Raw genomic sequence first — 26,617 nt, 5'->3', positions numbered from 1 at the left:
AGGACTCAGGATGTCTCTGCAAGTGAATTACAAGAATTTGGATGTTAGCAGACTTACTTAAGGAACCTTAAAAGAATAAAATAAACCAAACTAAAACAGGGGAAAAGGATCAGCACACAAATTCACTCTCTGCTGTTCCCATTGCAGTAGTTGAGCTGAATTTGTTGCTAGATTTGCAACAAATATTGCTGTTTGATGGCGAATTATACTGAAATATTATTGATACTGATGGGGAGAGGAATGGCAGAGGGTGCTAGAAGACAGCCATCTACTCAGTGATAGGGAACATGTTTTTTATTCATGTGAAGCAATACTTCCATACCTCTCCACTGTCTTGATGCCACTACCTCAGAAATAAATAAAAAATAAGAATTACTTACCACATAAACTATAGTTCAATTCTTTTAGAAAAATTTGAACCTTGAACTCGAGTGTTTCTGGACTACAGTACTCAAGGAGGAGTCAGAAGTTGTAATCATTCCAAGTGTATATGAAAGATCAAGTAAAAGATCTGAAGTGTTGATCTGACTCAATACTCAGAATTTTAAAACTTATGTATTTCTTTTGGTGTACAGGCATGTAAAGTTGAAGACCTGGGGAAAGTAGATTTTGAAGAAGAAATTAAGAAGAGATTTAAAATGGTGTATGTGCCAAACTGGTTCTCAGTAGACTTGAAAACTGGGGTGAGATACAACTCCTAGATATGTTGTTTTAATGTCATATTTCATATATTTTCATATACTGCTTTTTCACAAAGGTTTTAGTGTGTCATAGGTTTTGAAGAATGATCATCATTCATCTGATGGGTTGGATGTAATTTGAAGCAAAACAGCAAATTTCACCTCAGTTCTTAATAACCTGAATAACAGATTTTATAATTCTTTTTCCTCATAGTATGATCAATTTAAATCCTCCAGTACCAATTACGACTTAATACAGTTTGGTAAACAAAGTGTGCTATCCTGCATTTAGAAATTCTTTATATTCACAGCTAAGTAGGAGCAAAATAAATTTATAGACTTTTTAAATACCAAACAACTATTGCATTTCTCTTTCTGGTGGCCTTTTTCCAACAGATGTTGACAATTACTTTGGATGAAAGCGACTGCTTTGCAGCCTGGGTTTCAGCAAAGGATGCTGGATTTAGCAGTCCAGATGGTTCTGATCCAAAATGTAAGTTTTGACTAATATTAGTGTTTTATTGAGACAAAAAAAAAAAAGTAGGATTTGTGTTGCAGAGTATTCCAGTGCCACAAATCTCAGCAGCTGGTTGGATTTTAGGGCTTATTTTGAGACTGAATTCTGCAGAGAATTCTCCAGTGAGAATGTTTGCTTTTTTTTCTGAAACGTTTCAGTCACATTTAGGTTTTCTATTTAACTTGGTGTTAAACCTTCAAGAAACAAAAGGGGAAAAGTAATATTCCTAAACTTGGAATTATTACCGAATCTAGAGGATGTTATAGCATGTGAGTTATTACACAGTAGTGATTCTATAATCAGCTTTTTCGACAAAGAGTATTGTAATGTATCGTTCTGAGATTGTGATAGGCACATCTCTGTGCCTGTAAATAGTTTGTTTTGGGAACAGAACTACTCAAACTTTTGGGAAAGTTTTCAGCTGTGGGTCAGATGTTGGAATATTATGATGCCAATGGTTTTTGCCTAACTGAAGTTCTACCTCGCAATGTCTTGACAGTAAACCTTGGAGGGCTTCTGCTGCAAGCGCTTCTGGAGTATTGGCCTAGAACACATATCAATCCAATGGATGAAGAAGAAAACGAAATCAATCACGGTTAGTGTTTTAATATTTTCCTTTTTTTAGGATTTATTCGTACATTCTGTTTATACTTGTTTCTTTAACAGATACAACTTGACTTGCTGTCTTAAAACTGTCTCTGTATGCATTACAGACTAATGATTTTTAATGCTTTTAAATTTGCTTTTCACCAAAATTTGCTGTCTTCTTCTGAAAATGCCAGCGAAAATCTGAAGAACTCTAGTCTGTAAAAAAAAAAAAAAAAAAAAAAAAAAAAAAGTAGGTGAATAGATGATTCTGAAGTTAGAGAAACATGATGCTGTGGTGAAAACCAGTTACTGGCAAAACTAAGGTTTGACTTGGAAAAGAAACAACCTTGATAATGACAGCAAAGAGCAATAGTTCAGTTACTCAACATTAGCCAGTATTCTCTTGACATAATTCCACTTTTCTTCTAGGTATTATGAACAATATAAAATAAAGATTTATTGGAAAAAATATATTCAACAAATATTAGAGTAATACCTAGGGTAGGTCTATACAAAGCCACCTAAAAGAGTGGTGTTTTAAGGTAATAATGCTAAGACTAATCAGGCATGAGATAAAAAGCACAGCTATTTAAAATGTAAGATAGTGGCTGTATTTGGCAGGATAAAAGAGACTCTAAGTCCCAAGTTTGTGGATTATTCTGAAATTAATTCAACCCAGGTCAGGTTTGACTGAAAAGTCTTATCTTTGGCGATTAAGAAATTACTTTCTATAGATAACACAGTTAAGGAAACTGTAAGTTCAGCAGTATCTTGCTATTTTGTGACAAAGATTGTGCCAAGAGTTAGCTGCTTCCTTGTTTCAAAAATGGTCTCCATGGAGTGTTAAAGCACTTGGCCGGCTTTTCTGGGGAAATTTGCTGATTTTTGTACTTTTGTGTATCAGCAATCTACAGCTTGAGAGCCAGACAATATACGGGAAGTATAAGTCAGGCTTTTGTATTGTTGGAACGCTGATGCTGCGTCACTTATTTCTGTGAATAGTTGTGGATTAGTGGAATCTTTAGAACATTCTCTACAGAATCAGTCTTCATTTTCCCTTTCAAAAGTAACAAACTGATACTGAACGGTGACTTAAGAAGATAAAGTGTACCTGTTGGACACTGAAATTAGTGTAAAGACACAAGAACTTAAATATACATGTTTGTGCAGTATTGTTTCTCTCAATTATTAACCTACGAAGAAATCTTTCAAACTGAAGGATTTTTCACTTGCTCTAACTTCAGTATCATATTCATCCCTTCTGTTAGAGAACAGGTTTTCTTTTTTGGTTTCTTTGCTTGGTACAATTTTTGACCTTTCTTTCACTGCATGTGCTGCTGGTCAGAAATCTAAGGAATTACTCATCTCATGAGACTATGCCATTTAATTTTCTTATGGTGCTCGAATTCAACATCATGTTGAAATACAGTAATTAGATGCTGTGGTGTAATCAAGATGATCTTTCTCAAGTGAAAGGAAGGCATCTAAATACTCTTACATAGTGTTTCAAGACATCTGAATGATGACTAGAAGCTATGCTCTTCAAGAGGTGCAGAAATAGTGTTGATTTTTCTTTAATCATATCCTAAGTATCTGATGTGGAATCAGGTTCTTCAGTGTTTGAAGGCCACACTGCTAGAACTAGCTAAAAATAAATTGTATTTAGAATGCAGTAGCTTCAAGGAAATGCGAGTCTGAGCTTTACTGGTAAACTATTTTGACATCTGACAAATCCAGGTAGAAGAGCAAAGCCAACACCCTGCAGAGTTGGGGGAAAAATGGTTTCATCTCAGTGGAATCTCTTTAGCTGGTTTCTAATATTAGTGTCGTGCAGTTTGACAAATCTTCAGAATTCTGCTCAGGAACTAGAGAAAAATAGTCATCAGGTTTTGGCTTATGAGCTTTGTTGCCCTTTTCTTAAAGATTTTTGAAATAGACCTTCCAGAAACCTGTATTGATCTCATTACCCTCTAGTGTTCTTTTTAATATACTTGTTGTGTGTCGGAAATTGGGATTTTCTTGTTTTTTATGAAGCTTATGAATCTGTTAATTTATGAAATACACCAGCTGTAGGTGGAAAAGACACTTTTTGGTCTATGTATACCCAGTTTTAAGGCCTAGAGCATTCTTACCCTTGTATATATTTTTTTCCAACAGTGAATGGCGAGCAGGAGAACAGAGTCCAGAAAGGAAACGGATACTTCCAAGTGCCACCACATACACCAGTTATTTTTGGTGAGGCTGGAGGACGCACTTTGTTCAGGTATAAAAACTCACGAGTGTAAATTCAGTGGCTAAACAATCACTTCCTTTGTGCAAGAAGAAATGTTATCAAAATGTAATACTTGCGTCCGTTTTGTACTGTGTATCCAAGACACACCCTTGACAGGCAAAATAAGCATCTGTTAATGATAATTTTGCATTGTCCATCTGAGTTTAAACATCAACGAGGTGTGGAGTTTTACAGTGGTAAGTTGTATTTGTTCTTAGTTGTATGTCATTTTTTTTAGATCTTTTTGAGTCCCCTCTTCCTGCAAGCCAATTAACTAAGTTTTAGAATGAAATTGTGCTGCTTCAGATTCTTGTAGAACTTCAGTTAGGGGTTTGTTGTGCTGGTCTTTGAGCATTAATGACTTGGACAGGAGATCCTCCTCATTAGAGAGCTGCTTTATGCTCCCAAAATCAGAATTGGTGACCCATTAGAAGGTCCTCAGCTCTGGCAGGTGGGAGCACAGGTTGTAATGTGTATATACCGATTTCTATTTCTTTTCATTCTATGTTGAAAAGTCTGTGATAACATGATACATCAGAGATAGTTTAATAGTGCTGCAAAACAAATTCCAAGCTTTCAAATACCGTGAAGCATTTTAACATTTACTGACCTAGTGGATTTTAAATTTGAGGAGTGGGAGATATTTGACTTGTTATTTTTGTTTCCCAGGCTGAATAGGCCCAAAAGTAGGTAACTTCCACTCCATGGATTGGTCAGTAAAACAGAGTAACCTTTTTCAGCTTTGAAAAATGATTTTTTTTTTTTTCCCTGCAGTATCAATGTATTTACACTGTAGCTGTGGCTTAATATTTGCATCCATACTGTACTGGTGGATCTTATGCAGCTTGTTCTCAAACAACACTGACAGATACCATTGGAGAGAACAAGCCATACTTATTGGACCTCAAGGGTGTGTTGCAGGAATCTCTGACAAAATACTTGATTGGAATGTATAAATTAGATATGGCTTTGTTCCACCATTGCATGTGCACGTTTCTTGAAACTGGTTTAGTTCTTTCCATTTGGTGAGAGCTTAGCAGACACTTTACATGCAAAGCTCATTTTTTCTAAGCAGAAAATAATTACTTTATACCAGGTGCTGTTCCCTTTCTCCTGACAGTTTTTTGCTTTGATATTCGCAATCCATGAGCAAAGGATGTTTTTAAATTTCTGTGTACCCCAGAGGCTGTGGTCTCCTGAGACACCTCCCTGTTTGTGCTTTGGGGATCTGTCTTCTTCCTGCAACTACTTTTTCTGGTCTTTATAGAAAATACGTGATCACTTCCCCGATAAGTTTGATGTGAAGGGGCAGCTAACTAGGTCCAAGCTCTCTGTCCATTAAAAGGGCAGATTGTCTCTTGAAAGCTTTTTAATGCACATTACAGTAATTGCGTCCATTCACAAAGGTTATTTCTGCGTGTCTTAGGTTATTATGTCGGGATTCAGGTGGTGAAACGGAATCTATGCTTCTAAATGAAACTGTGCCACAATGGGTGATTGACATCACTGTGGATGTAAGTGTCACATATATAGACTTTGCCTTTTTTTTTTTTTTTTAAGGCGAACTGCAAGTTTTTTACCTGTATGGAATCTGAAATGACATTTTAAATTTTTAGTCTGTATTTAAAACAAGTGATCTCAAGGTCTGTATTCGAGACCCTTTGAGATTCATTATCTTTTGGTGTGTCCAGTTATTTTTACTCACTTTCTTTTGACAGAAAGTCTTAGAAAAAGAATTGAAAGCACTGTGCATAACTGATATCCTTTTAAAGTGTGGAGCTCAGGAACAGAAGATACTCTTCATATTGCTGCAGTCTTTTGATACTACCCAATTTCCTTTGAAATAAATGATAATTTATATTTAAAAGCTAGATATAATGTGCATCATCTAAACTGAAGCATCTTAGGAGTGTGAGTAATTTGGAGGTTGGCTGTGCTGGTTATGTTGATTAAGAATCTCTCGTGGGTTTTGATAATTAGGAGCTGAATATATTTCACGTACCAGCTGGTGGAAATAGGAGCTGATAACAGTCCATCCTAAATTAAAACTTTCCAAATTTGTTTCCTTCTAGAAAAATATGCCCAAATTCAATAAGATTCCCTTCTACCTCCAACCTCATTCATCATCAGGGGCAAAAACTCTAAAGAAGTAAGTAATGCGTGTTTGCATTATATTATTGTTGTTGCTGTTGTTATTAACTAATGATATTTATATTATGTTTCCTATTTCTAACTGCGATGAATAATAGCTTTTTAAAAGGAAAAGGTACAAAACCTGACAGTAGGGAATGCAAGATAGTCTGCCCGTCACATTAGCTGTAACTGGGAGCTGTATAGGTTAGAAATCAGTGCAGCTCCTCAGATACAAAGTCAGTGTCATAGACAAAACACCCCGAATTGTTACGTATAAATGGTATTTTCCACAAGTGCCTAATGCCTCTTTAAGTCTTGTTGAATTCTGTACATCAGACACAATTTGTGAAGGAGCAACTTCATAGACTTTTTCTGTACTTTATGGAAAAACTGCTGCTGCTTATTACTTTAGAATGTCCTTCTGTTAGTGGGGCAAACACCATATTCTGGTTTACCTCTTATTATTCCATATCCTCTGTCCTACTGATCCCTGTTCTGTTGAAAAAATAAGGGTTGTGTACAATACTTGTTGTCTAAGACTTGATTTTAATTTGGTCTTTTGGATATCTTAGAGCTTTTTTGTGTCCCTTCAGCTCTGTGGATCTTTGGACAAATAGCTATTATGATCATGATATTCTGGATGATTCTGATAATTTACTATTAAATTTATTATAGAAAGATCTTATCTGTGTACTTGCATAATTTTCTACAGAATAAGGTACTTGGAAAATAAGAAATACAGTTTCTCAAGTTTTTTTCCTTCCAAACTTCACTTAAATTATATAGGGACCGACTGTCAGCAAGTGATATGCTTCAGGTGAGAAAAGTGATGGAACACGTGTATGAGAAAATCATAAACTTGGATAATGAGTCTCAGACAACCAGCTCTTCCAATAATGAAAAAGCAGGAGAACAAGAAAAAGAGGAGGACATCGCTGTGCTAGCGGAGGAGAAGATTGAACTGCTGTGCCAGGACCAGGTGAGTTAGTCGAGCGTATTGGCCTGTGAACAAAAGCAATGTCTAGCAATGAGTCAGCTGTGAATTTCTGAATACTGAGCTTGAAATACGCTGTGTGTTAACTTTAAAACTAAGGAAATGTTTTGATGTCCTGTTAACTGACTGCTGATGAAAGTTCAGACAGTCGCAGACAGCTGGATCAAAGAATTTATGTAGCATGCCTGTTTAATTTGGTTCTAACTGGTAGCCTTTATAGGATTAGTCACTCATACTCAACAAATGGACTTAAGAGTCCCACAGAGTTCCATTTCTAGCATTTTCGGCATGTTTTTAGTTCTACTTTTCTAGCAGAGTTTAGAACTTGTCCAAAATCATGAATTGTCTAGTAAGTATAATAAGTGCATGAAGATTGAGGAGGTGGTTGCAATGTGAAATTATATGTTACATTGGTAAAATCTTCCAGCAACGCAACAGATTTACTTGCTAGGTGAAAAATCTGAGCCTTTGCACAGTTCATCTTTGATGCCAGTTCACCCATGGGATTGTTTGCCCAACCAGAGCGTTTTAGCTTTGAATTTCTGGCTTGTGGAATAAAAGATGAACTTTTTACCGTTTAGGTTTTGGATCCGAATATGGACCTTCGAACCGTAAAGCACTTCATTTGGAAGAGCGGTGGCGATCTGACGCTTCATTATCGCCAGAAATCGACGTGAAGGGAGTGGTGGACCCAAGTGGTTACTCATTTACTTGACCATACTGTACTGGTTCCAAGAGTTAGTACTATAGAAGCCCACTGAACCCCTAAGGTAGATGAGACTTCTAATGACTCAGTATGGACAGAAAGTATACATTTAATTGAAGTGACTAATAGATCTGTAATATAGAGGAAAAAAAAAAATCTATATGACTTAAACTAAAGTCTGTCCTTGTCTCAGCCAATGAGATGAGAAGTCCCTGAGTGGTTCGTGTTGTGTGAGGTGTACAGAGAATGGATGATAACCCAGTGCAGACTTTTGCTTCCTCCTTTTTGCTTTTTTTTTTTTTCCAGAACATAATATCCTCATCTGCTCATGCTAGATATGAAACCATTTTGACCATATTAGTCGCTGTGTTCAGAAAATAATTCGGAACCGTACACAAGGTATTTTTAGTACATTCCATTCATAAAGTTCCAACACTGCTTTCTCACAGGCTACTCAAACATTTCTACCACTTAAAGAAATTTGGAAAACAGCAGAAAATAGGTATTGCCTACTTGAAAGAATCGGCCCGTTTAATTGCAAATGAAGGGTTAACGTCAGACTTGTTTTAATATTGCAACTCAGTTGTTGCTTTAGAGAGCTGTTGGCACGCAGAATAAGAACACTAGATAAATATTGCAGCAGGGTCGGTCCAATGGTGCTGTGCATCATAACAGTGAACATGCTTTGCAGCAACTTAACGAGATTTTTTGGTTTTTAATGTATGTATAACTACTTCCTGCACTGTGTCCTGGGTGTTCTAAAGACACAATAGTCTAATTTTTGGTGACTGTGCTCCAAAACTACGCGACATTCTGTTAAAACTTCAGACCATTCTGAAAATAACTTCATATGTTTAACATTAAACTTTAGAGACTTCTGAGCAGATTTCATATTCATGGTATAAAAATACTTATTCTTCTTTTCTGAAGTTTTATATGCATTTGTTCTTTTGTTATAGATTTATGCGGATCTTCTTTTCACTGTTATTTCTAAAAACCTGTGACTGTCATAGACTCATAGTCTTTTATAGAGTTTAACTTATTGGGGGGAGGGACTAGAGGCATTTCAACTTTCTGTGAGAAAACGTGGGGCTGTCCCAGAAAACCATTTGTAGCCGGAGCAAATTATAAATTCTCATAAAGAAATTGTGTCCGAATGATTCTTGTCTGAAGCAGAAGCACAAGTGCCTTCCAAGGGCAGTGTATTATTCGAGTTTCTTCAGGAGACAGACGCTCTTGCCCTTCCTGTGTCTTGCTATCAAGATTTAGGTTGAGGCCTAAAGAAAGTCCCAATAAATTCTATTACTGGGATTATATTGGTCAAAGAAAACGTAAAATATTTTTCATTGTATTTTATTTGGAAAAAATAATCCAGTCATTCCCTTCTGCACTCTTAGCCTCGCTAAACAAACTCATTGCTTAAACAAAAGATATGGTTCAGAGCTAAGCTAGCATGTCTTTTTCCCTGTCTTTTGAGAGTCGGTTTCAGGTTTTAATCCCAATTTCTGTGTATGCTCAGTTTGACGCAATTGTGCTGTAACTGCACATTTTTAGTGATATTTGTGAATTAAATGCTTAAACAGAACTGTAACTTTTATTCATAAATTGCCCTGACTTTGTATTTATTAATAGCAAGGGTCTACGCTTGTTCCAATAGGCACTGTTTGTTTAGTTGGTTTTTTTCTGGTTGTCTTGCTGTCCTGTTGTATACCTTGGAACTGCTCCCAGGAATTTTGTTTGAAATCAGCCAAGGTTGTAATTTTTCTTTTTTTTTTTTTTGCTCCCCTAACCATCCTCAAACGCAGTTTCAGGAAAGACTGACAGAAGAGTCTGCAATGCCAGAAGGGTAAATGACGTTTCACAGTTGTATAGAATAAAAGGCTTTAGTTAAAATATTTTCAAGTTGTTCTGTGTATTGGATCAGTTACGCAATTTTAGAGCTTGAGCCATTACCATTTCATGGTTGAATTACAAAGGACTTCAGAACCCTTTGAAGCCTCAAATGGCAGCGCCTTAACAAAATCCCTTAAAGATGATCTTGTAATATGGTTGGATATAAGAATTTAGCAGGTACGCAAGCCTTCAAATGCAAGCTCTGAGGTCCCGATGAGGTGGCGGATGCGCTCGAGTGATGCTATTTGCGTGAGCAGTACTTGCTTTTGTACTACGAAGATGATTTTGTGCTGACACCAGTGTAGTCCCTAAGAAAAGACGGCCCTGCTACAAGCGACTCATGCCTGTTGTCACAGAGTTTTCTGCATGTGGAAGGGTTATAGCCCTGTAAGAGACACACGGGTGGGTTTCCTGATGCTGAAGATGCTGGTACAGAATACTCAAAGCCTTTGCTGTGGGAACTGGCAACAACTGGGCTGCTCTCAGAGGGGACGCAGTAATTTGGTTGCCTAAGAAAGCCAATGGTACCTGGCGTGCATTAAGAAGAGTGTGACCAGCAGGTCGAGGGAGGTTGTTCCTCCCCCTGTTCTGCCCTGGTGAGGCCGCATCCGGAGTTCTGTGTCCAGTTCTGGGCTCCCCAGTTTAAGAAGAACATGGAATTACTGGAGGGAGTCCAGCGGAGGCTACAAAGATGATGAGGCATCTGGAGCATCTTTCTTATAAGGACAGACAGAGAGCTGGGGCTGTTCAGCCTGGAGAAGAGAAGCTGAGAGGGGATCTGTACAGTTAAACTGTACCTCATTTAGGACTTAAATGATAAAGTTATTGGTTAGGAGAATACAACATACTGCTAGAGGTTTAAGGCTCTATTTGGTTTTCTGAACCATTATGTTAGGCCGTTGTTCACTTGTTATGAAAAAAGATTTAAAGTCTTCATAAACATAAACCAACTCCCCACCTCCCCTTCCAAGAGTCACTAACATGAAGCAGGCTTGACACAGACTGCTGCAAGTGTTAAAGTCATTTATTACTGTGACATTTGAAATATAGTGTGAGTTTTGACATTCCCCACTCTTAAACTTCTAAAGGGTGCTTGTAGTACAGCACCACTCAAATGAGCTACTACTAGCTTAAAAACCAGTTTTGACAAAGGTGTTAAGACTAGAAACAGTCCTAAATAAACAACAAAAACCAACAAATAGATCACTTAGGTGTCATCAGGCTGTAAGACCAAACAAACTTACCAATAGCTTAAATTACATTTATTTTTAGTGTTTGGCTGTTCACCCTTGTAGCAGTCAGTTGGGGCAAAAAAAAGGAAATTTATTTTTGCAACGTAGAAGAAAAAAAAAAAATCTGTTCCCTATTAACACACCATTGGGAAGACCAGACATCAAATCTCTTCATTCTACTGCCTGCAGTTAGGGCTTAACAAATTATTCTTTAAATAATTCTCTTAATGTATGGAAGATTTTCCCCACAGTAACTGTACCAGCTCTAGTGAAGTTATTCTTAATTAACAGATTTAAAATGCCATGATAAATCACTGCCCTGATGCATATAGAAACACCCATGTGTCTCTTTCATTGTTCATTTCATGTCTACTGTTACATTCAGAAGCTGTTTGAAGACAAGTGCGAACCAAACAAAAAAAGCTACAAAAAGCAACAGGTGTTGCTGCACTAACATGTTCCATCTCTTAAACTTAGTTTGCGTAAAACCAGAAATGCGTACAAAGAAAAGCACAACTAAGGAAGAGCTATTTCTCTGTCACTACAGAAACGAAGACACATTCAACTCCACTGAAAGGTTAATCACCCTGAAAACACATGGGCCTGACCTAAAATCATCTTTGACTTCAGTTTGTTTCAAACAACCCTCATAATTTCCTCCTCCCCTTTTTTTTTTTTAAACTGTAAAATCACCACATGATCCATCAAAGAGTTGAAGTGAATGACAGGACCCACCCACATGATGTTGTCCCATCTATATGCTGCAACTTCAAACCATATGGTACTTCCTTTCTGCAAAAGTAGATGTAAAGAAGGTACGTGAATAACTGTTACAGATAAGGGGCTCTAAAACAAAAAAAACCCAGTTTGTAGAGTAGGAATAAAGATATCTTGGGGTAGGAAAGGGCCTTGGAAGTCTTAAGGCCTGTCAAATTGAGGTGTAGAAAAGCTTTCTAGCAAGTCAAAACCATAAATATATATATTTTTTTTAATGTCAATCAATCATACTGAGAAAATCATCATTAAGTGTTCAGGCAGCGTGCCTTCACAAATACATTCAGGAGCATTTGTAGGCAAACGTGAGTTCAGGAGCTTGACATTTTGCCCGTCTCCAACTTTTTTCTGCATTGATTTCTCCATTAACTTGGTGATTTTGGATAGCATTCCAAGTTTCAACACAGCTGCTCAAGCCATTAAACAATGATTGGAAAAGACAGTAAGATATGTATTTCATATGATTTCTTTTATAATATTGTCTTACGCTAACAAAATAGAATAACTGTAATTATTTCAAAATCTCTCAAGATTATTTCAAGAAAAATATTCCAAGCTGTAGTATTACAGCATATGCAGTCTGTAAACAAAAGCAGCATCCATTTCACTCATGATCTCGTGCAGCTTCTTCCTCTCTTTGTTCACTTGCTGCTTCATCATCTGGTTTCACCGGAGTCGTGCTTAACGAGCTCTCAATACTGTCTAAGAGCAGCTTTGCTCCTTCGTTATCGAGATCAGTTCCTAGTGTTGTGTTTGAAGAAACTTCATTAGGAAGAGCAACGGAAGGTAAAGATGGAATTGAAGGCAGTAGGTCATCCAACTCGTGCTGCTTGACAGAGCCTTCAGAAGACACGGTTACATCTTCAGGGTCCAAAGCCGTGGCATTTTCTGGAAAAATGGAAATAGTTTGTAAAACAAAAAAAACCAACACCAAACCCAAAAGCTGTCAGGCTAACGGGCAGTGCCTCTGGTTACCATCCATCTAGAGAATCAGCTTGATTGAGATTCCTTGCACAGAAATGTCACCAGATTCACAACTGTCAAATACATGGGCTGTGTTTACTCAGTTCTGCCCAAATCCAGAAAAATCTGGTGGTGAGAGTAGGTTTCTAAGAGACCACAAACCATCTGGTCTGCTGTATTCTTATGCTAGAGATGTTTTATTTTGTACTACAACTCTTATTCACCCCACCTTTCAAAGGGAAAGGCAGTCATAATGTGAAGATATTTTTGTTTTTAATAGAAAAGTCACTGCCGTTTTGTTTTCACTTTACAACTGTAAAGAGAAGCCTGTGATACAAAAAACTCGTTTACACTGATTTTAGAAATACCTCCTCTTAAGGCCAGTTTAATTTGGGTCATCAACATTTTCATTTAAAGAAAAAGACACCCATTCTATAATCTTATAAAAAAGCCTTATTAGTTTTTGTCCACTTCTACACCTGATTTCTGCTACTTTTTCCATTGTGTTTCCAGAAATGAGGTCAGAGGCCTAAAGGAAATCTTGAATACACTCACCAAAATAACCGGAAGCATCATTGTTTGACATCATTAACTCTTCAGTGCCCACTAAAGCATCTGCCGCTGGCACGTTGAAGGAGGCAGGTGAAGCCATGCTGGACGTTCTTGATAAATCAGTGAGCTCAGGGAATGAAAGACCAGACATATCTAGAAATCCTGAAGGAGAAAGCAAATATTACAGTCCTGGTTTAGATACAACACAAAACTATCGATTCAAAAAGACATATTATACCCAGACTCAAGTCAGTGATATCCCCTTCCCACTAAATGCAAGTAAATTTAACCTAAATGTTGGCTGTCATCAGTGGAAAGACTTCTGCAGAATGTTAACCTCGGTCAGGCTCATAGTGCCCAAATTCTACAGTTCTGAAACCCACTCAAGTCAAAAAACTTTAGGGAAAACCACCACCAGTGCTTGTAGTTCTGTATTTAAGTCTCAAACCATATTAGTTTACTTAGATGACCTCTAAAGAATTGCTGAAAAAAGCACCTAGGAAAATATACCTGGATCCATAACTCTCTGGAGAGGGGGAGGAGGAGAGAGTGCGCTTTCTGGTGAGTAACTGCTCATTTCTTGATCTGCGGAATGATCCAAGTTTGTGACTATTTCAGAGTTGTCACTCTCAGAAGTTGGTGCCAATAATGGAGTCTGGAATAATACAGTAAGAAGGAAAAACATCTTTTTATATTGAAAGCTTCACCTGAAGGCAACCTTCCTATGAAAGCATTCTGCCTTGGTCTCCAAGTACATCAATTCAGAGAGAACCTACGATGCGGAAAGGGATACTCAAGCCACTGATTAGGACATGTTCCAATGTAGCCTTTTAAAGCCAGTAAGTTCTTAGAAGAACAATCCACGCTTAATTTTGTTTAAGAAGAAATTTTTTATACTGAGGGTGGTGAAACACCAGCCCAGGTTGCCCAGAGAGGTGGTGGATGCCCCATCCCTGGAGACATCCCAGGCCAGGCTGGACAGGGCTCTGAGCAACCTGAGCTGGGTGAAGATGTCCCTGCTCATGGCAGGGGTGGCACTGGATGAGCTTTGGAGGTCCCTTCCAACCCAAACTATTCTGTGATTCTGTTTTATTTCCTAGTGAGAAGGGTATTCTTCTAATGTGGTTCTCATTGACTGATACAGCTGTAATATGCAAGTCTTCAAAATAGGAAGAAAATATCTGGCAAAAATGTATATCGGCCAACACTGGTGAAAGAGTAATTTTAATATATGTAATTGCACCCAAATGCAATGAGGAATATGGCAGAATAGCAGCGGAAAGTTTTAGAAAATAGAACATTTCTTGCTCATGCTACTGTTCCTGTCATCTGTTCAGCATCATGGGCTCTCACTTTCCCTTCACTCAGCTCATCAAAATTGTGTGCTGTACTCAAATATACTGTATTATGAATGTTCCAACAGATAGAAAAGTGTGAAGCTCCAGAGAACGTAACTAATTCCTTACATACCTCTGTGTAACCATTAGCAGACGGTACAGGAGTTCCAGCTTCTGGCAAGGGTGAAGGTGGCTTGCTCTCTGGCTTTTTCTTTGATACTATAGACTGTGTTGGAATTCTGTGCAAATAGCCATATCCAATACCACATCCTAAACTGTACAAGAAAAGTAAAACAAGACTTGAAAAAAGGTGTTCTTAAAAAAGCTAGTATGTGTTTTAAATTTGGAAGAGTTTGAGTCATATTCTACAGCAAAACACACCTACCTGCAAGAATAATTTCACTTTTAGCACTCAAGGAGCACTCTGCAATTGACATACATAGTATACCTTTCAGTTACAAAACACATTATCTGACCAGGTTTGGAGTTCGTTCTTGCTTTAACCGAATGTTTGACTGTGAGAACACAGCTAGTGAATCTACTACCAGGAAAGTCAGCACAGGTTTTGCCACTGGTTTCCAGTCAAACAGGATTAGATCCAGAACATACCTAATTCCTAGTTCTAAGCTTTTTTTTTTTTTAAGGAAATATGAACAGTTTTGTATGAAAAGTCTAAGAAAACAAGGCTTAACATGAAAACAAACCGTAATCAATAATAATAATACTCTTAACAGCTCATTTACAGTGAGTATATAACCTGTCATCAGGTAGTGACTGTCCGGAGATCAGTACCTTCCTTCTCCACCCCAGGCTCCATTGGGAGTCACAACTACCTCTCGAATGGAATCTGCTTCAGTGTTATAAACCATCAGCTTCAGTGGCTTCCCCTCATGGGATTCAATCAGGGAAAAGAAATCCTCTGACTAAGAGAAAAAAAGAACAAAAAAAAATCGTTATTAAACTCAAATGCGTAAGATAAGTAGCTGGGAACAAGTTAGCATTTTACGCAGTTATTTACTTCAACATGAGATATTAAAAACCCAAAGCCAGACTAAACACTCACTGGTGTAGTCTGATTGTTAGGGGCAACTTTTTTATTGTCTGATTAAAAAAGATAATGTTTACCTCAACTGTAAGGCATCTGTCATAACCATCAACCTCCCAAAATCCCCAAAAACTATCCCCATACATTTGATGTACATGCAATTAGGTTTATAAAAAAACAAACCCTACAACATACACTCGGCAGCACGAAAACAATCACTGCTTGAAGGAACACGCACCCTACCTCCTGAAGGATCTGATCAGATCCAACGATGTAGTCAGTGTACGGCTGGAGACCAGCGAGAGCTGCAGGAGATGTGGGTTCAACATCCTGTGAAAGAACGACACGTGTCACCAGCAGGATACGCTACCCCAAGATCAAAACCAAAATCTGCCTCCAAAAGCAACAGAAGGAAAGAAGTTTTTTATTGATGGGATAAAATAGGAACCCTTGAACAGTCTACATCTACATGTGACATCTTGTAGAACATGCTGAATAAGACAGACCAAGATACTATCAATTCAAAGTCTGAAGATGTTGAAAAGTTGCATTTATTTAAACAACCAGAAACATAAGAGTCTTTCCTATTCTTTCCTACTCTCAGCTCTCCCTCTTCATTTTCAATAACTTTGTAGTGCTTTTTGTAACATTAATATTACTTTGATGAAGCTGAGCCAACACAGAGACCTATTGAGCCAGAATCTTTTTTGCTTTTGCCATTGATTCTTTAACATAAGATGAAATATCCTTTTCCCCATCAAACACTCTTTGGTCTGGTTGGGATGGAATTAGTTTTCTTCACAGCAACAGGCAACACTAACAGCAACCCACTACTTGTCCCTATTCAAATAACTCAAACTTCCAAGGCTGTGTTCCCTTCTTCTGTGGAATTTCAGCATTGTACTTCTACATATAAGTTACTTCTAAACATTACACTTTAAAATAAGGTTGTATGAACACTAACAAGCCACTGAAAAATTCTGTCTCACCAAAACGTGCCACACGTGTTCATTGGCTCCCTGGAAACTGCAGAACCTCACGCTGGCTCCTAGAAGACCTTGTCCTCCCCACATGTTACTGGGGATCACCTCCACCTCTCTTATTTTCATTGTTTTGATATTATACACCTCCAGCTTCACTGCTTTTTCAGCATTCGCCTTCAGCAGATCTTTCAACATATTGTTTTCTTTATTCTGTAGAGCACAGAAAGAGATACATGATTAACATTATTTCTAGTTGCACCAGTAACATAGGCATCACACCTGTGACAGAATTCAGAATCATAGAATGGTTTGGGTTGAAGGGACCTTCAAAGCTCATCCAGTGCCACCCCTGCCATGGGCAGGGACATCTTCACCCAGCTCAGGTTGCTCAGAGCCCTGTCCAGCCTGGTCTGGGATGTCTCCAGGGATGGGGCATCCACCACCTCTCTGGGCAACCTGGGCCAGTGTTTCACCACTCTCAGTGTCAAAAATTTCTTCCTCGTGTCTGGCCTGAATCTCCTTTTCCTTAGTTTAAAACCATCGTCCCTTGTCTTATCGCAACAGGCCCCTTTTAATTTGAATACAAGAAACTAAACCAATCAAAGTTGAGGCTCTGTGTTTCACGATCAGTCACAGCAGTTCAATTTTCTTTTATTAGAAAGAAGTCAGCACTGTCAGCTCATATCCCTTTATATAAGTAATTACTGTTAGTCAGTTTTGTCACTTACTTTCCTGTTCTTCATAACTGCTACACGATTACATCAGCAATATTATATCTCAACTATGTAGTCGTAAGGATAAGCAGCAACATTTTACTTCATGCCGCTGATCCCAGTCCTCACTCAATAACCCTTGAAAGCCATTGCAAATTTGCTGTGAAAGGACAGACTATTTGAGAGCAGCCTAAAGAACTATAATTGTTTTGGTCACGTTAAAAGATCGACTGTGATCTTCCACCATTACAACGATCACTTCCAAAAAGACACCTCCACTAATAAAAGCGAGACAATAAATTCGGCTTGTTTGGAGCTAGGATGAAGCATACAGCCAAAGCTGTGAGCATTTTAAACCAAAAATCAACTCTTCTTTCATACCTTACCATACAGAAACTGTGTTCCCACTCTTAAGTATAAGCAGACAGGCCATGACTCTTTTTCATGTTCTATCAAATGTTGAAATAAGTTTGTTTAAACAAATGTTGAGCTCTTACCATTGACTCACCATTCAGTAGTCACCTTGTGGCAGAAAATATGCATGAATGAGTAATATAACAAACATTGTGTTAATGTGTTAAGAAGTCAAGGTGACTAAAGGCATAAGTAAGACTTTCCTCAAATTTGGATCCAGCCAGAAAGGAGACTTTGAACACCACCAAGTTTTCCTTTACCTTGTTAATGCCCTACACAATGTCCACTATGAAAACTTTATTTATTGTGACAGCTTTGGCTTCTACGTTTCATCACTACAATACACATATTACATGCAGGGGAAAAAAAGATAAATCATTTGAGGCTTACAAGCCTAGTGTGTCCTATCGCAATGATGAAATCAAAGTAAGGTTCCAGTCCTCCTTGTTGAGCTGGGGAGTTTTCTTGAACCTGCAAAACACATTTTATTTTTATTACACACTGAGCTCTAGTTACATTAAGTGGCAATGTTAATCTTTACACTTGATTCAATATTTACTTTTGAGTTGAACCAGAGATGTGACACCACATAACAGACTTCAGGAAGCAGTCCACAATTGTGAACTTATTTTTATAGAACTATGAACAACTGGTGTCCTAATTAAGCTGTAAAAAAGAGGTATTGAACCCCATACAAGACACAAGTATCGTGATGCAGAGTCCAGAGCACAGAATTATTAAATATTGAGGATTTTAGAAAAGGGCTTAGTTTTCAAAGCACTGCTTCAGGATTTTATTCCGTGCTACTAATAGCCTGAGCACATTGAGAGTCCCTAATTACATCACTGTCATTTTTTACATAAACATAATTTACAATTATGTTCCCACAATTTACAGCACACGAGAACAAGAACACTTAAAGAGATTATGCTACAAACACGTGACTAACCACAAGTACTGGTCAAGAAGATTGCCATCACTTACAAAAGATTCATAAGAACTAAAAGTTGCAACACCTCAATTTCACTATAAGCAAGTTATCGTAAAACAGATATAATAAGGAGATATAGAGAATAGCTATTAAAACGCATTAACGCCAGGAAAAAACAAACACCAGAAATTACACAGGAACTTGATATATGCAGAGTATATGAGAGTACACCCACTTCAAGGTATACTAACAAAGCAACATAAACTTTAAGAGAACTCTTGCAAACACACTAACAATTCATTCTGTGTGTAACTTTTCATGAACTCAGCAGCAGAGCCCATAACCTGCAATATATTTGATTCCTAAAATGCCACCCCACAATTTAAGTGCTAAGGTAGAAACCACATATCATCTAAACTAAAATGTTAATTGCTAGCAAAGTTAAAACTGCTATATCTTACATTTGGTGTTGTGTTACTAAACCGCTTTTTTTTTTTTTTAAACATAAAATTTGTATCGGTATGGGGTCTTAAGCTGGCATAAATGTCTATGCAAGATATAAAATATACCTAAGTAAGAGCACAGTTACTTCAGTAAAAGCTTCCATAGAGGAAAAAAAAAATCATGCTTTATCATTAAACAGTCAAGACTGACCAAGGTAACCACTATTGCTTTTCATGCAGTTTAGGGTTGTGATGAAAGTTAAGAGCCAGCTTGCACTGAAACAAACTGAAGGTTAAAAAGAGTTTACCCTACACCCCAATTCTAAATAATGTGCAAGAAGCCTTACAATGAAACTAACACCTAACACAACATCAAGGGCGAAAATATACCCAAAAAGAAGTACATGGAAGTTATGATGGAGCTTGTGACATTGTTGTTGAGGTGCCTAAAAGCCACACAAATTCCCACACAAAGCTGTAAGTTGTAAGAAAAGCCTGCAGAATGTGGTTTTCAAAATGACACTGTATCAAAAGTTGCATGAATTCCCTAAAGAAAAAAAAAAATACTTTCTCTCTTGCATACTGTAGGTCACCAAAATCATCCTGCACTTAACATAAAAGGAGGCGGCATTTAATGACCACGTGTCATATATGATGGAGATAACAAATTGAAGGAGACTGACAAAAGCAGATCACGCAACAACACTGGTACCCTAAACACATCTGGGGATGTTGAGAAACACAAACTGCTGAAAAGCAGCACATGGCAACAACATTTCCACTCTTATTTTAGGAAGGAAGACCGCAAACTAAATGAAACAATAACTTAGCAGAACACCTCTGCTTGTCTTTAAGCTCCAAGATACACGCCTAAGCAAACCTGTGTGCAGACAATTTGCCAGGCAGAGGAAGTAAAACAAATTCGCATCTAGATGCAGCACTGTGAGACACAGCCCCGCAGGAAAACACTGGCTGGAGGTGTAATTAACCCCCAGCCAAGATGCTGTAAAGAGCCTAAGAGAAATTAATCAAATCATCAAGACAAGGGAATTTGAAGGGGGTGGGGGGGGGCGGGTGGGATGAGGAGGGCAATGCTACTCTTACAGAATGTCCTGAGCTGGAAGGGACCCACAAGGATCACAGAGTCCAACTCCTGTCCCTGCACAGGACAAACCCACAGTTCACACCATGTGTCTGAGGACGTTGTCCAATCTCTTCTTGAACACTGTCAGGCCTGGGGCCGTGACACCTCCCTGGGGAGCCTGTTCCAGTGTCCAGCACCCTCTGGGTGAAGAGCCTTTTCCTCATGTCCAACCTAAATCTCCCCTGGCACATCTTCCTGCCATTCCCTCAGGTTCTGTCACTGGTCACTAAAGAGAAGCGTTCGGCGCCTGCTCCTTGTCCTCCCCTTGTGAGGAGCTGGAGCCACCATGAGCTCTCCCCTCAGTCTCCTCCAGGCTGAACAAACCAAGTGACTTTAGCCGCTCCTCATATGGCTTCCCCTCCAAACCCTTCACCAACTTCGTGTTCCTCTTCTGGACACTCTCCAGTAGCTTTATCTCCTTTTTATCCCGTATCCCCAGCTCTGCACACAGTGGATGCTCCAGGTGAGGCTGCCCCAGCGCAGAGCAGAGCGGGACAATCCCCTCCCTGCCCGGCTGGCCGTGCTGTGCTGGATGCACCAGGACACGGGTCCCTCTTGGCTCCAGGGACACTGTTGGCTCATGTTCAACTTGCCATCAACCAGAACCCCCAGACTCTTCTCCACAGAGCTGCCCTCCAGCATCTCGTCCCCCAGTCTGTGTGTACAGCCAGGGCTGCCGTGTCCCAGGTGCAAAATCCAGCACTTCACAGAATCACAGAATGTTGGGGATTGGAAGGGACCTCAAAAGATCATCTAGTCCAATCTCCCCGCCGGAGCAGGAACACCCAGATGAGGTTACACAGGAAGGTGTCCAGGCGGGTTGGAATGTCTGCGGAGAAGGAGACTCCACAACCTCCCTGGGCAGCCTGGTCCAGGCTCTGGCACCCTCACCGTGAAGAAGTTTCTTCTCATATTTAAGTGGAATCTCTTGAATTCCAGTTTGTACCCATTGCCCCTTGTCCTACCATTGGTTGTCACAGAGAAGAGCCTGGCTCCATCCTCCTGACACTCACCCTTTACATATTTATAAACACTAATGAGGCCGCCCCTCAGTCTCCTCTTCTCCAAGCTCCAGAGCCCCAGCTCCCTCAGCCTTTCCTCACACAGGAGATGCTCCACTCCCTTCAGCATCTTCGTTGCCCTGCGCTGGACTCTCTCCTGCAGTTCCCTGTCCTTGAACTGAGGGGCCCAGAACTGGACACAATATTCCAGATGCAAATGGCCCTTGTTGAACTTCACGCGGTTGGTGATCGCCCAGTTCTCCAATTTGGAGACACTTTTAAAGTGCCTCTAATTCCTTCAGAGAAGCACAAAGGGCTCCCCCGGCCGCCCACCCGTGGCAGGTGACGGCGCCGGGCGGGCGTGAGGCCGCGCCGGGCGGGTTCCCGCTGCCAACCGGCGCGGAGCGGCCGCCCCTCCCCTGCCGCCGTGGCAGCTCCCCGGTAGGAGCCAACAACCGGGACCAGGCAGCCCGCGGCCCCGAGCCCAGCGCCTTTACCCCGCGCCGGGCCCGGCCTCCCTGAGCCGCCGCGGGCAGGTGCGGGGAAGCGAGACTCCCCGCGCCCCCCACGGCCCTCAGTCCCCGCGGAGCCCGGTGGCGGCCGCCTCACCCCGTGTACGTGGAAGCCCTCGGCGCCGCCGTTCGGGACCTCGGAGCTCGAGCCCAGCCCCATGCCCGACACCGCGGGACGGGACCGGACACTCAGGCGGCGGCGGCGGCAACAACGAGCATCCCCCTCACACCGCCCCCTCGGCTGAGGGCGTCGCAGGCCGGAGCAAGCGAGCGCCGAGCGGAGCGCCCGCGCACGGCGGAGGGGAGCGGGAGTTCGGCTCGATTACCGCTCCCTGCCGGCCCGGCGGGGCGCGTGACGCGGCGACGCCCTTAGAGACGGGGGCGGGGCGCGGGAAGCGAGGCGTTACCGGGGGAGGCGGGAAAGGGCGGGAAAGGGCCGGAAAGGGCCAGGCGGGAGCGCTGAGGAGAAGCCGGAGGGTGCGGGGGTCGCTGCGCCTTGTCGGGGCTTGGCCGGCCCACGGAGCCACCGAGTCACAGCCCTGAGCCGGGCTGCGGCTGCCCCCGGCCCCTCGGAGCGGGGCAGAGGCCCAGGGGTCGCTCCCGGGAAGGGAAGGAGGGCAGGTGGTCTCTCGCCCTTTCTCTTGCTCGAAGTGCCCTGAACTGGTTCTGTGTGAAATCATAGAATGGCTTGGGTTGGAAGGGGCCTCCAAAGTTCCCCCAGTGCCCCCCCTGCCATGAGCAGGGACATCTGCACCAGCTCAGGTTGCTCAGAGCCCCGTCCAGCCTGGCCTGGGATGTCTCCAGGGATGGTTCATCCACCACCTCTCTGGGCGACCTGGGCCAGGGTCTCGCCACCCTCAGTGTCAAAAATTTCTTCCTCATGTCTGACCTCAATCTCCCCTCCTTTAGTTTAAAACCATCACCCCTTGTCCTGTCACAACAGGCCCTGCTGAAAAGTCTGTCCCCATCGTTCTTACAGGCCCATTTTAAGTAAGGAAAGGCCGCAAGAAGGTCTCCCCGGAGCTTCTCTTCTCCAGGCCGAACAACCCCAGTTGCCAAGGGGACGATTAAAGTGTAAGGGAAGGAAGGAGGGGATTTGGGATGCAGCAAATACGTGGCTTACAATAACCTGGGCCAGTGTTTTACTCGGCTGCCAGGGACCAAATCAGCGCCAGGATGCTCCGTGATGAATCTGGACAGCCCCTCCAGCAGCCACTGTGCAGCTTTGGGTCTCAGAGCCTTTTTCTTTCTTTCTTTCTTTTTTTAAACAGACTTTCACTTATAAATTCATTTTTTCCATGTATATTCTTACAAATCTCTGTTAAAAAAATCCAGTCTGTTGCTGTTCTCATTCTAACAGCCTTAAAAAAATTATGCTCCTGTCAATATAATCCAGAAAGATTTTTTTTAATTTTATTTTTTACCAATACCTACTTTGCACATTTCAAAAGAGCAAAGTGTTTCTCTTCTGTTCCTCCCCGTAGGCATGTATTATGTATTGTGCTCCAGAAAAGTATTTCCACCGAGACAATTTGCAGCCTTAGAGCTGAGAAAGCAAATCAATGGTCCGGTGTTGCTGTTTCTCAAGACATAGGGAGCCTTGTGTTTGGGTAATAATTAAGAAGCGGTGATATTTCCATTCCCCTGAAATTTCATATCTATTTACTTAGAGTGAATTGTGATTCTACCTTTAACTCATTAATGGAAAAGTTCTGAAAGTTTCTAGAGTAATAGTAATAATTCAAAGCATTATTACATTAATATAAAGTGCCAGTTATACTTCCTGCATGAGTACTTTCATTCCAGTATAAAAGCATCCATTTTAGTAAAACTCCTTTGGTAGTTACTGCTCTCACCTCCGAGATGTCATTATTCCAAAGGATCCGTCCACATAATTTCTGTCGTTCAAGTGTGATGCGTAAAGACAGAAAAGAAGAAAAGCTGCTTTCTCCGTCCTCTGCCTTTGCTTCCAAGTGAAACTCTTAAATTTCCTGTCACTTTAATAGCTTTTTATCCTTGAAAGTCATACATACAGGCTCATTTTTCTCCAAAGAAAGACCAGGATATTGTCAGGAGCCTTTTAAAGTAATTACTATTTTCCGGTGTTATGTCTAAGCTGTGATTGCAGATCCGTGCATCGTATTAATTAGGCGTATGGTAGAAGTGCCTGTAAGTATTCAGGAAAAATCAAATTGCCCCAAACATATTTCTGTGTTTCCTGTTACATACATTTGGGAACCTTTTCACGTAATAATATTTTTTCCTTAAATTCCTTTTTTTTTTTTCCAGAACAACTTTTATAGTGGGTGTGCCAATGAAGAAACTGCAGTGTCAGCAGGAGGTTAAAGAGCCTATCACAAAACAAATCAATAGAAACTATAATAAGTAATAGTTTTAGTGGTACCTGAGTATTATATTCTTGGGAGGAGTCAATGTGGCTCTGCTAAAGGGATGTCCTGTCTCACACATCTCTTGGTGTTCCTAAAGGTGTTAACAAACGTACAGAAAGGAGTGATGTGGGTCCTTAGATTTCAAAAAGTCCCTTATCAAAGCTTTATCAAGGACTTTAAAGGAAACCAAGCAGCAAAACCATGAAATATCTTTATTTAGGTGAATGGTTAAAAGATAAGAAATAAATGATAGGAGTGAAAGTTCGCTTGTTGGAAAGATCATCCAAAGAGTTATCAAAAAAAAAAAAAAAAAAACCAAAACAAAAACCCAGACCTTGATTTTCTTCATATTCTAAAAGTCCTGGACAAAGAGAGAAACAGTGAGAGGACAAAGTGAACTGATGTCATGGAATTATTCAGAATAGCAAAACAAAGGAGCAGTTGCAGAACTGCAGAAGGATCTTAGAAGATTAGGTGGGTGATAAAACCACAGGTAGATAAACATAAAATTATACATGAGGGGAAACATCCTGACTGATTCCACATGTGAAATATGGGGCTCTGAGCTGTTCAGCAACAGTCTGAAGTGAGATCTGGAGTTTACAAAGTGACATTTCAGAAATCAGAAATAGCCAAAAATCAAACCCATTAAGAACTATCAGGAAAACAATGGAGACTGAGAGAGAGGACATGGTTGAATATAAACTCATAGAAGTATAAGAGTATTTATATATATATATATATATATGAGTATAAACTCATAGTTTTCTCACATCTTGTCCTCCTATTTCAAAAAGAAAATTAGTAGAAATAGGAAGGCTTGCAAAAGGGCAGCAGCAATGATTAAAGGTGTCACTGGTTACCACATGGGGAACGATTAGGTAAACCAGGGCTTTTTTACATTTGGAAAAGAGAGATTGTGCTATAAAATCATTTGTGGAACGGAGGGGGTTGTCAGGAATTGAGAGTTTGCCCTCTTTCTATGCAGTAATAAGGGAACTGTTGAAACTATGAGGGCACGCATTCAAAATAAGCAAAAAGAGGTGATTTTTCATGTAACACTTAAGAGTTCTGCAGCTCTTCACCACAGGAGATACTGATGCCAAGAGTTTATGGGCAAGTGGGTAAGTTCACTGAAGAAAAGTCTGGGGAGGGCCGGTAAGTACACAGAAACCAATACAACAAAAGCTATTTTCTGAGCCATCTCAAGGCTGGGAACTTTTCAAACGAAGTGTCGCTTACATGTTTCCCCATCTTAGTCTTTGCTGGATGCTTTAGAGCTGCTGATGTAGCTTTAGTGGGCTAGACATAGCTTTAGTGGGCTAGAAATAGCCTTGATTTGACCCAGCTCTGCTGTTCTTAATGCTTGTAGCTCGTTACTTCTCGCTGTTCCACGTAGTTTACAAAGCTATCGTAGATAATGTGCATGCACTGAGAATAGCTTGTTGTGATAGAGCATGCAAATAAAACAAACTACCTAATTAGACGGTGGCTTGGAGTTCATTTATACAAATAACTTTTAAAGTGATTGCTAATAACGTCTGAATCAATCATCCACCTGCAACGTCTCTGCCGGTCAAATGCAAAGTGCTCTCTCACAGTTAGGAAAAGCCAGAAAGAACCTTTATGGTGGGTCATGGTGTTGCTTTTTGGAAAACGTTTATGCACACAAAATGTGTAAAAATATAGGTCAAGGGGTTTTTTTTCCCCATGCTTTTATGTATTACTTTCACGAGTTTCAACAGTCAGAAACTTGGCAATACATTAGTCCAGTGTTTCATCCACTGATCCAGGTTAAATTAGGAGTTCTAGAATGAAAGAAATCTGAGGCAATTTGATAAATGTGGGTATGTTTTAAGTAATATTTTGTCTAATTTGCTAAATAAAACAGCACCAGAAAATAGTGCTGCTGTCACTAAAACTGCTGAAAAAAAAAATCTGCCCTGGACCAACACATTGCAGCATATTTTTGTTTATTTAGAAAAATAATTTAGTTCATGTTTATTCAACACTTAAGCAATACTTGCATATACAATTTGTCAACTGATACCAAACTCAGAGACTTCAATAAATTATTAAACAACAGCATTGCAGAGCAGAATTCATAGAGATCACATTATGGTATTCTCATGAAGAGAAAACAAGTTGTATTTTCATGTAGCTACCTTGAAGATGATTCTCTGCTGTGCTAAAGATTTATTTTGAGTAGTTTCGTGCGTGTTTCTAGAACATTAGCACAGGAGTATTTCAGACACTAGAGGAGAACACTAACTGGTAGTTATTTCTTTTGTTAGAAGTAATAAATTTTAAGAATACAGAGATCCTTAAAACAGAAAACAGCTCACGTGGGAGTTGGAACTGAGCTGAAGTCTCATACAAGGTAACGGGAGATTTATGTTC

The 26,617-nt window shown here is 40.1% G+C and overlaps 2 protein-coding genes across 2 annotated transcripts in view; one reads left to right on the top strand and one right to left on the bottom strand.

The window, feature by feature from the left end:
- Positions 1-9,764, top strand: part of WDR48 (WD repeat domain 48) — a 31,379-nt gene extending 21,615 nt beyond the window's left edge. Inside the window, exons 12-19 of the mRNA XM_065628027.1 lie at positions 576-683; positions 1,077-1,173; positions 1,697-1,792; positions 3,943-4,048; positions 5,484-5,571; positions 6,130-6,206; positions 6,977-7,169; positions 7,766-9,764. Of these exons, the coding sequence (XP_065484099.1) occupies positions 576-683; positions 1,077-1,173; positions 1,697-1,792; positions 3,943-4,048; positions 5,484-5,571; positions 6,130-6,206; positions 6,977-7,169; positions 7,766-7,861 (861 nt within the window). The 3' untranslated portion in view covers positions 7,862-9,764. The remainder of the gene's footprint in view (positions 1-575; positions 684-1,076; positions 1,174-1,696; positions 1,793-3,942; positions 4,049-5,483; positions 5,572-6,129; positions 6,207-6,976; positions 7,170-7,765) is intronic.
- A 1,038-nt stretch (positions 9,765-10,802) lies between these two features.
- GORASP1 (golgi reassembly stacking protein 1) lies at positions 10,803-22,061 on the bottom strand. Its single transcript, XM_065628955.1, has 9 exons — positions 21,925-22,061; positions 18,187-18,267; positions 16,676-16,879; positions 15,930-16,016; positions 15,434-15,564; positions 14,775-14,916; positions 13,815-13,959; positions 13,308-13,466; positions 10,803-12,677 (listed from the first exon to the last, which is right to left on the bottom strand). The coding sequence occupies exons 1-9, from the start codon at positions 21,985-21,987 to the stop codon at positions 12,394-12,396; spliced, it is 1,296 nt and encodes a 431-aa protein (XP_065485027.1). The 5' UTR covers positions 21,988-22,061; the 3' UTR covers positions 10,803-12,393.
- Between the last annotated feature and the right edge of the window lie 4,556 nt (positions 22,062-26,617).

Source organism: Caloenas nicobarica, chromosome 2, assembly GCF_036013445.1.
Source record: "Caloenas nicobarica isolate bCalNic1 chromosome 2, bCalNic1.hap1, whole genome shotgun sequence".
NCBI lineage: Eukaryota > Metazoa > Chordata > Aves > Columbiformes > Columbidae > Caloenas > Caloenas nicobarica.
The sequence above is the reverse complement of the archived record's forward strand: the minus strand, read 5'-3'. Positions and strand labels throughout refer to the sequence as shown.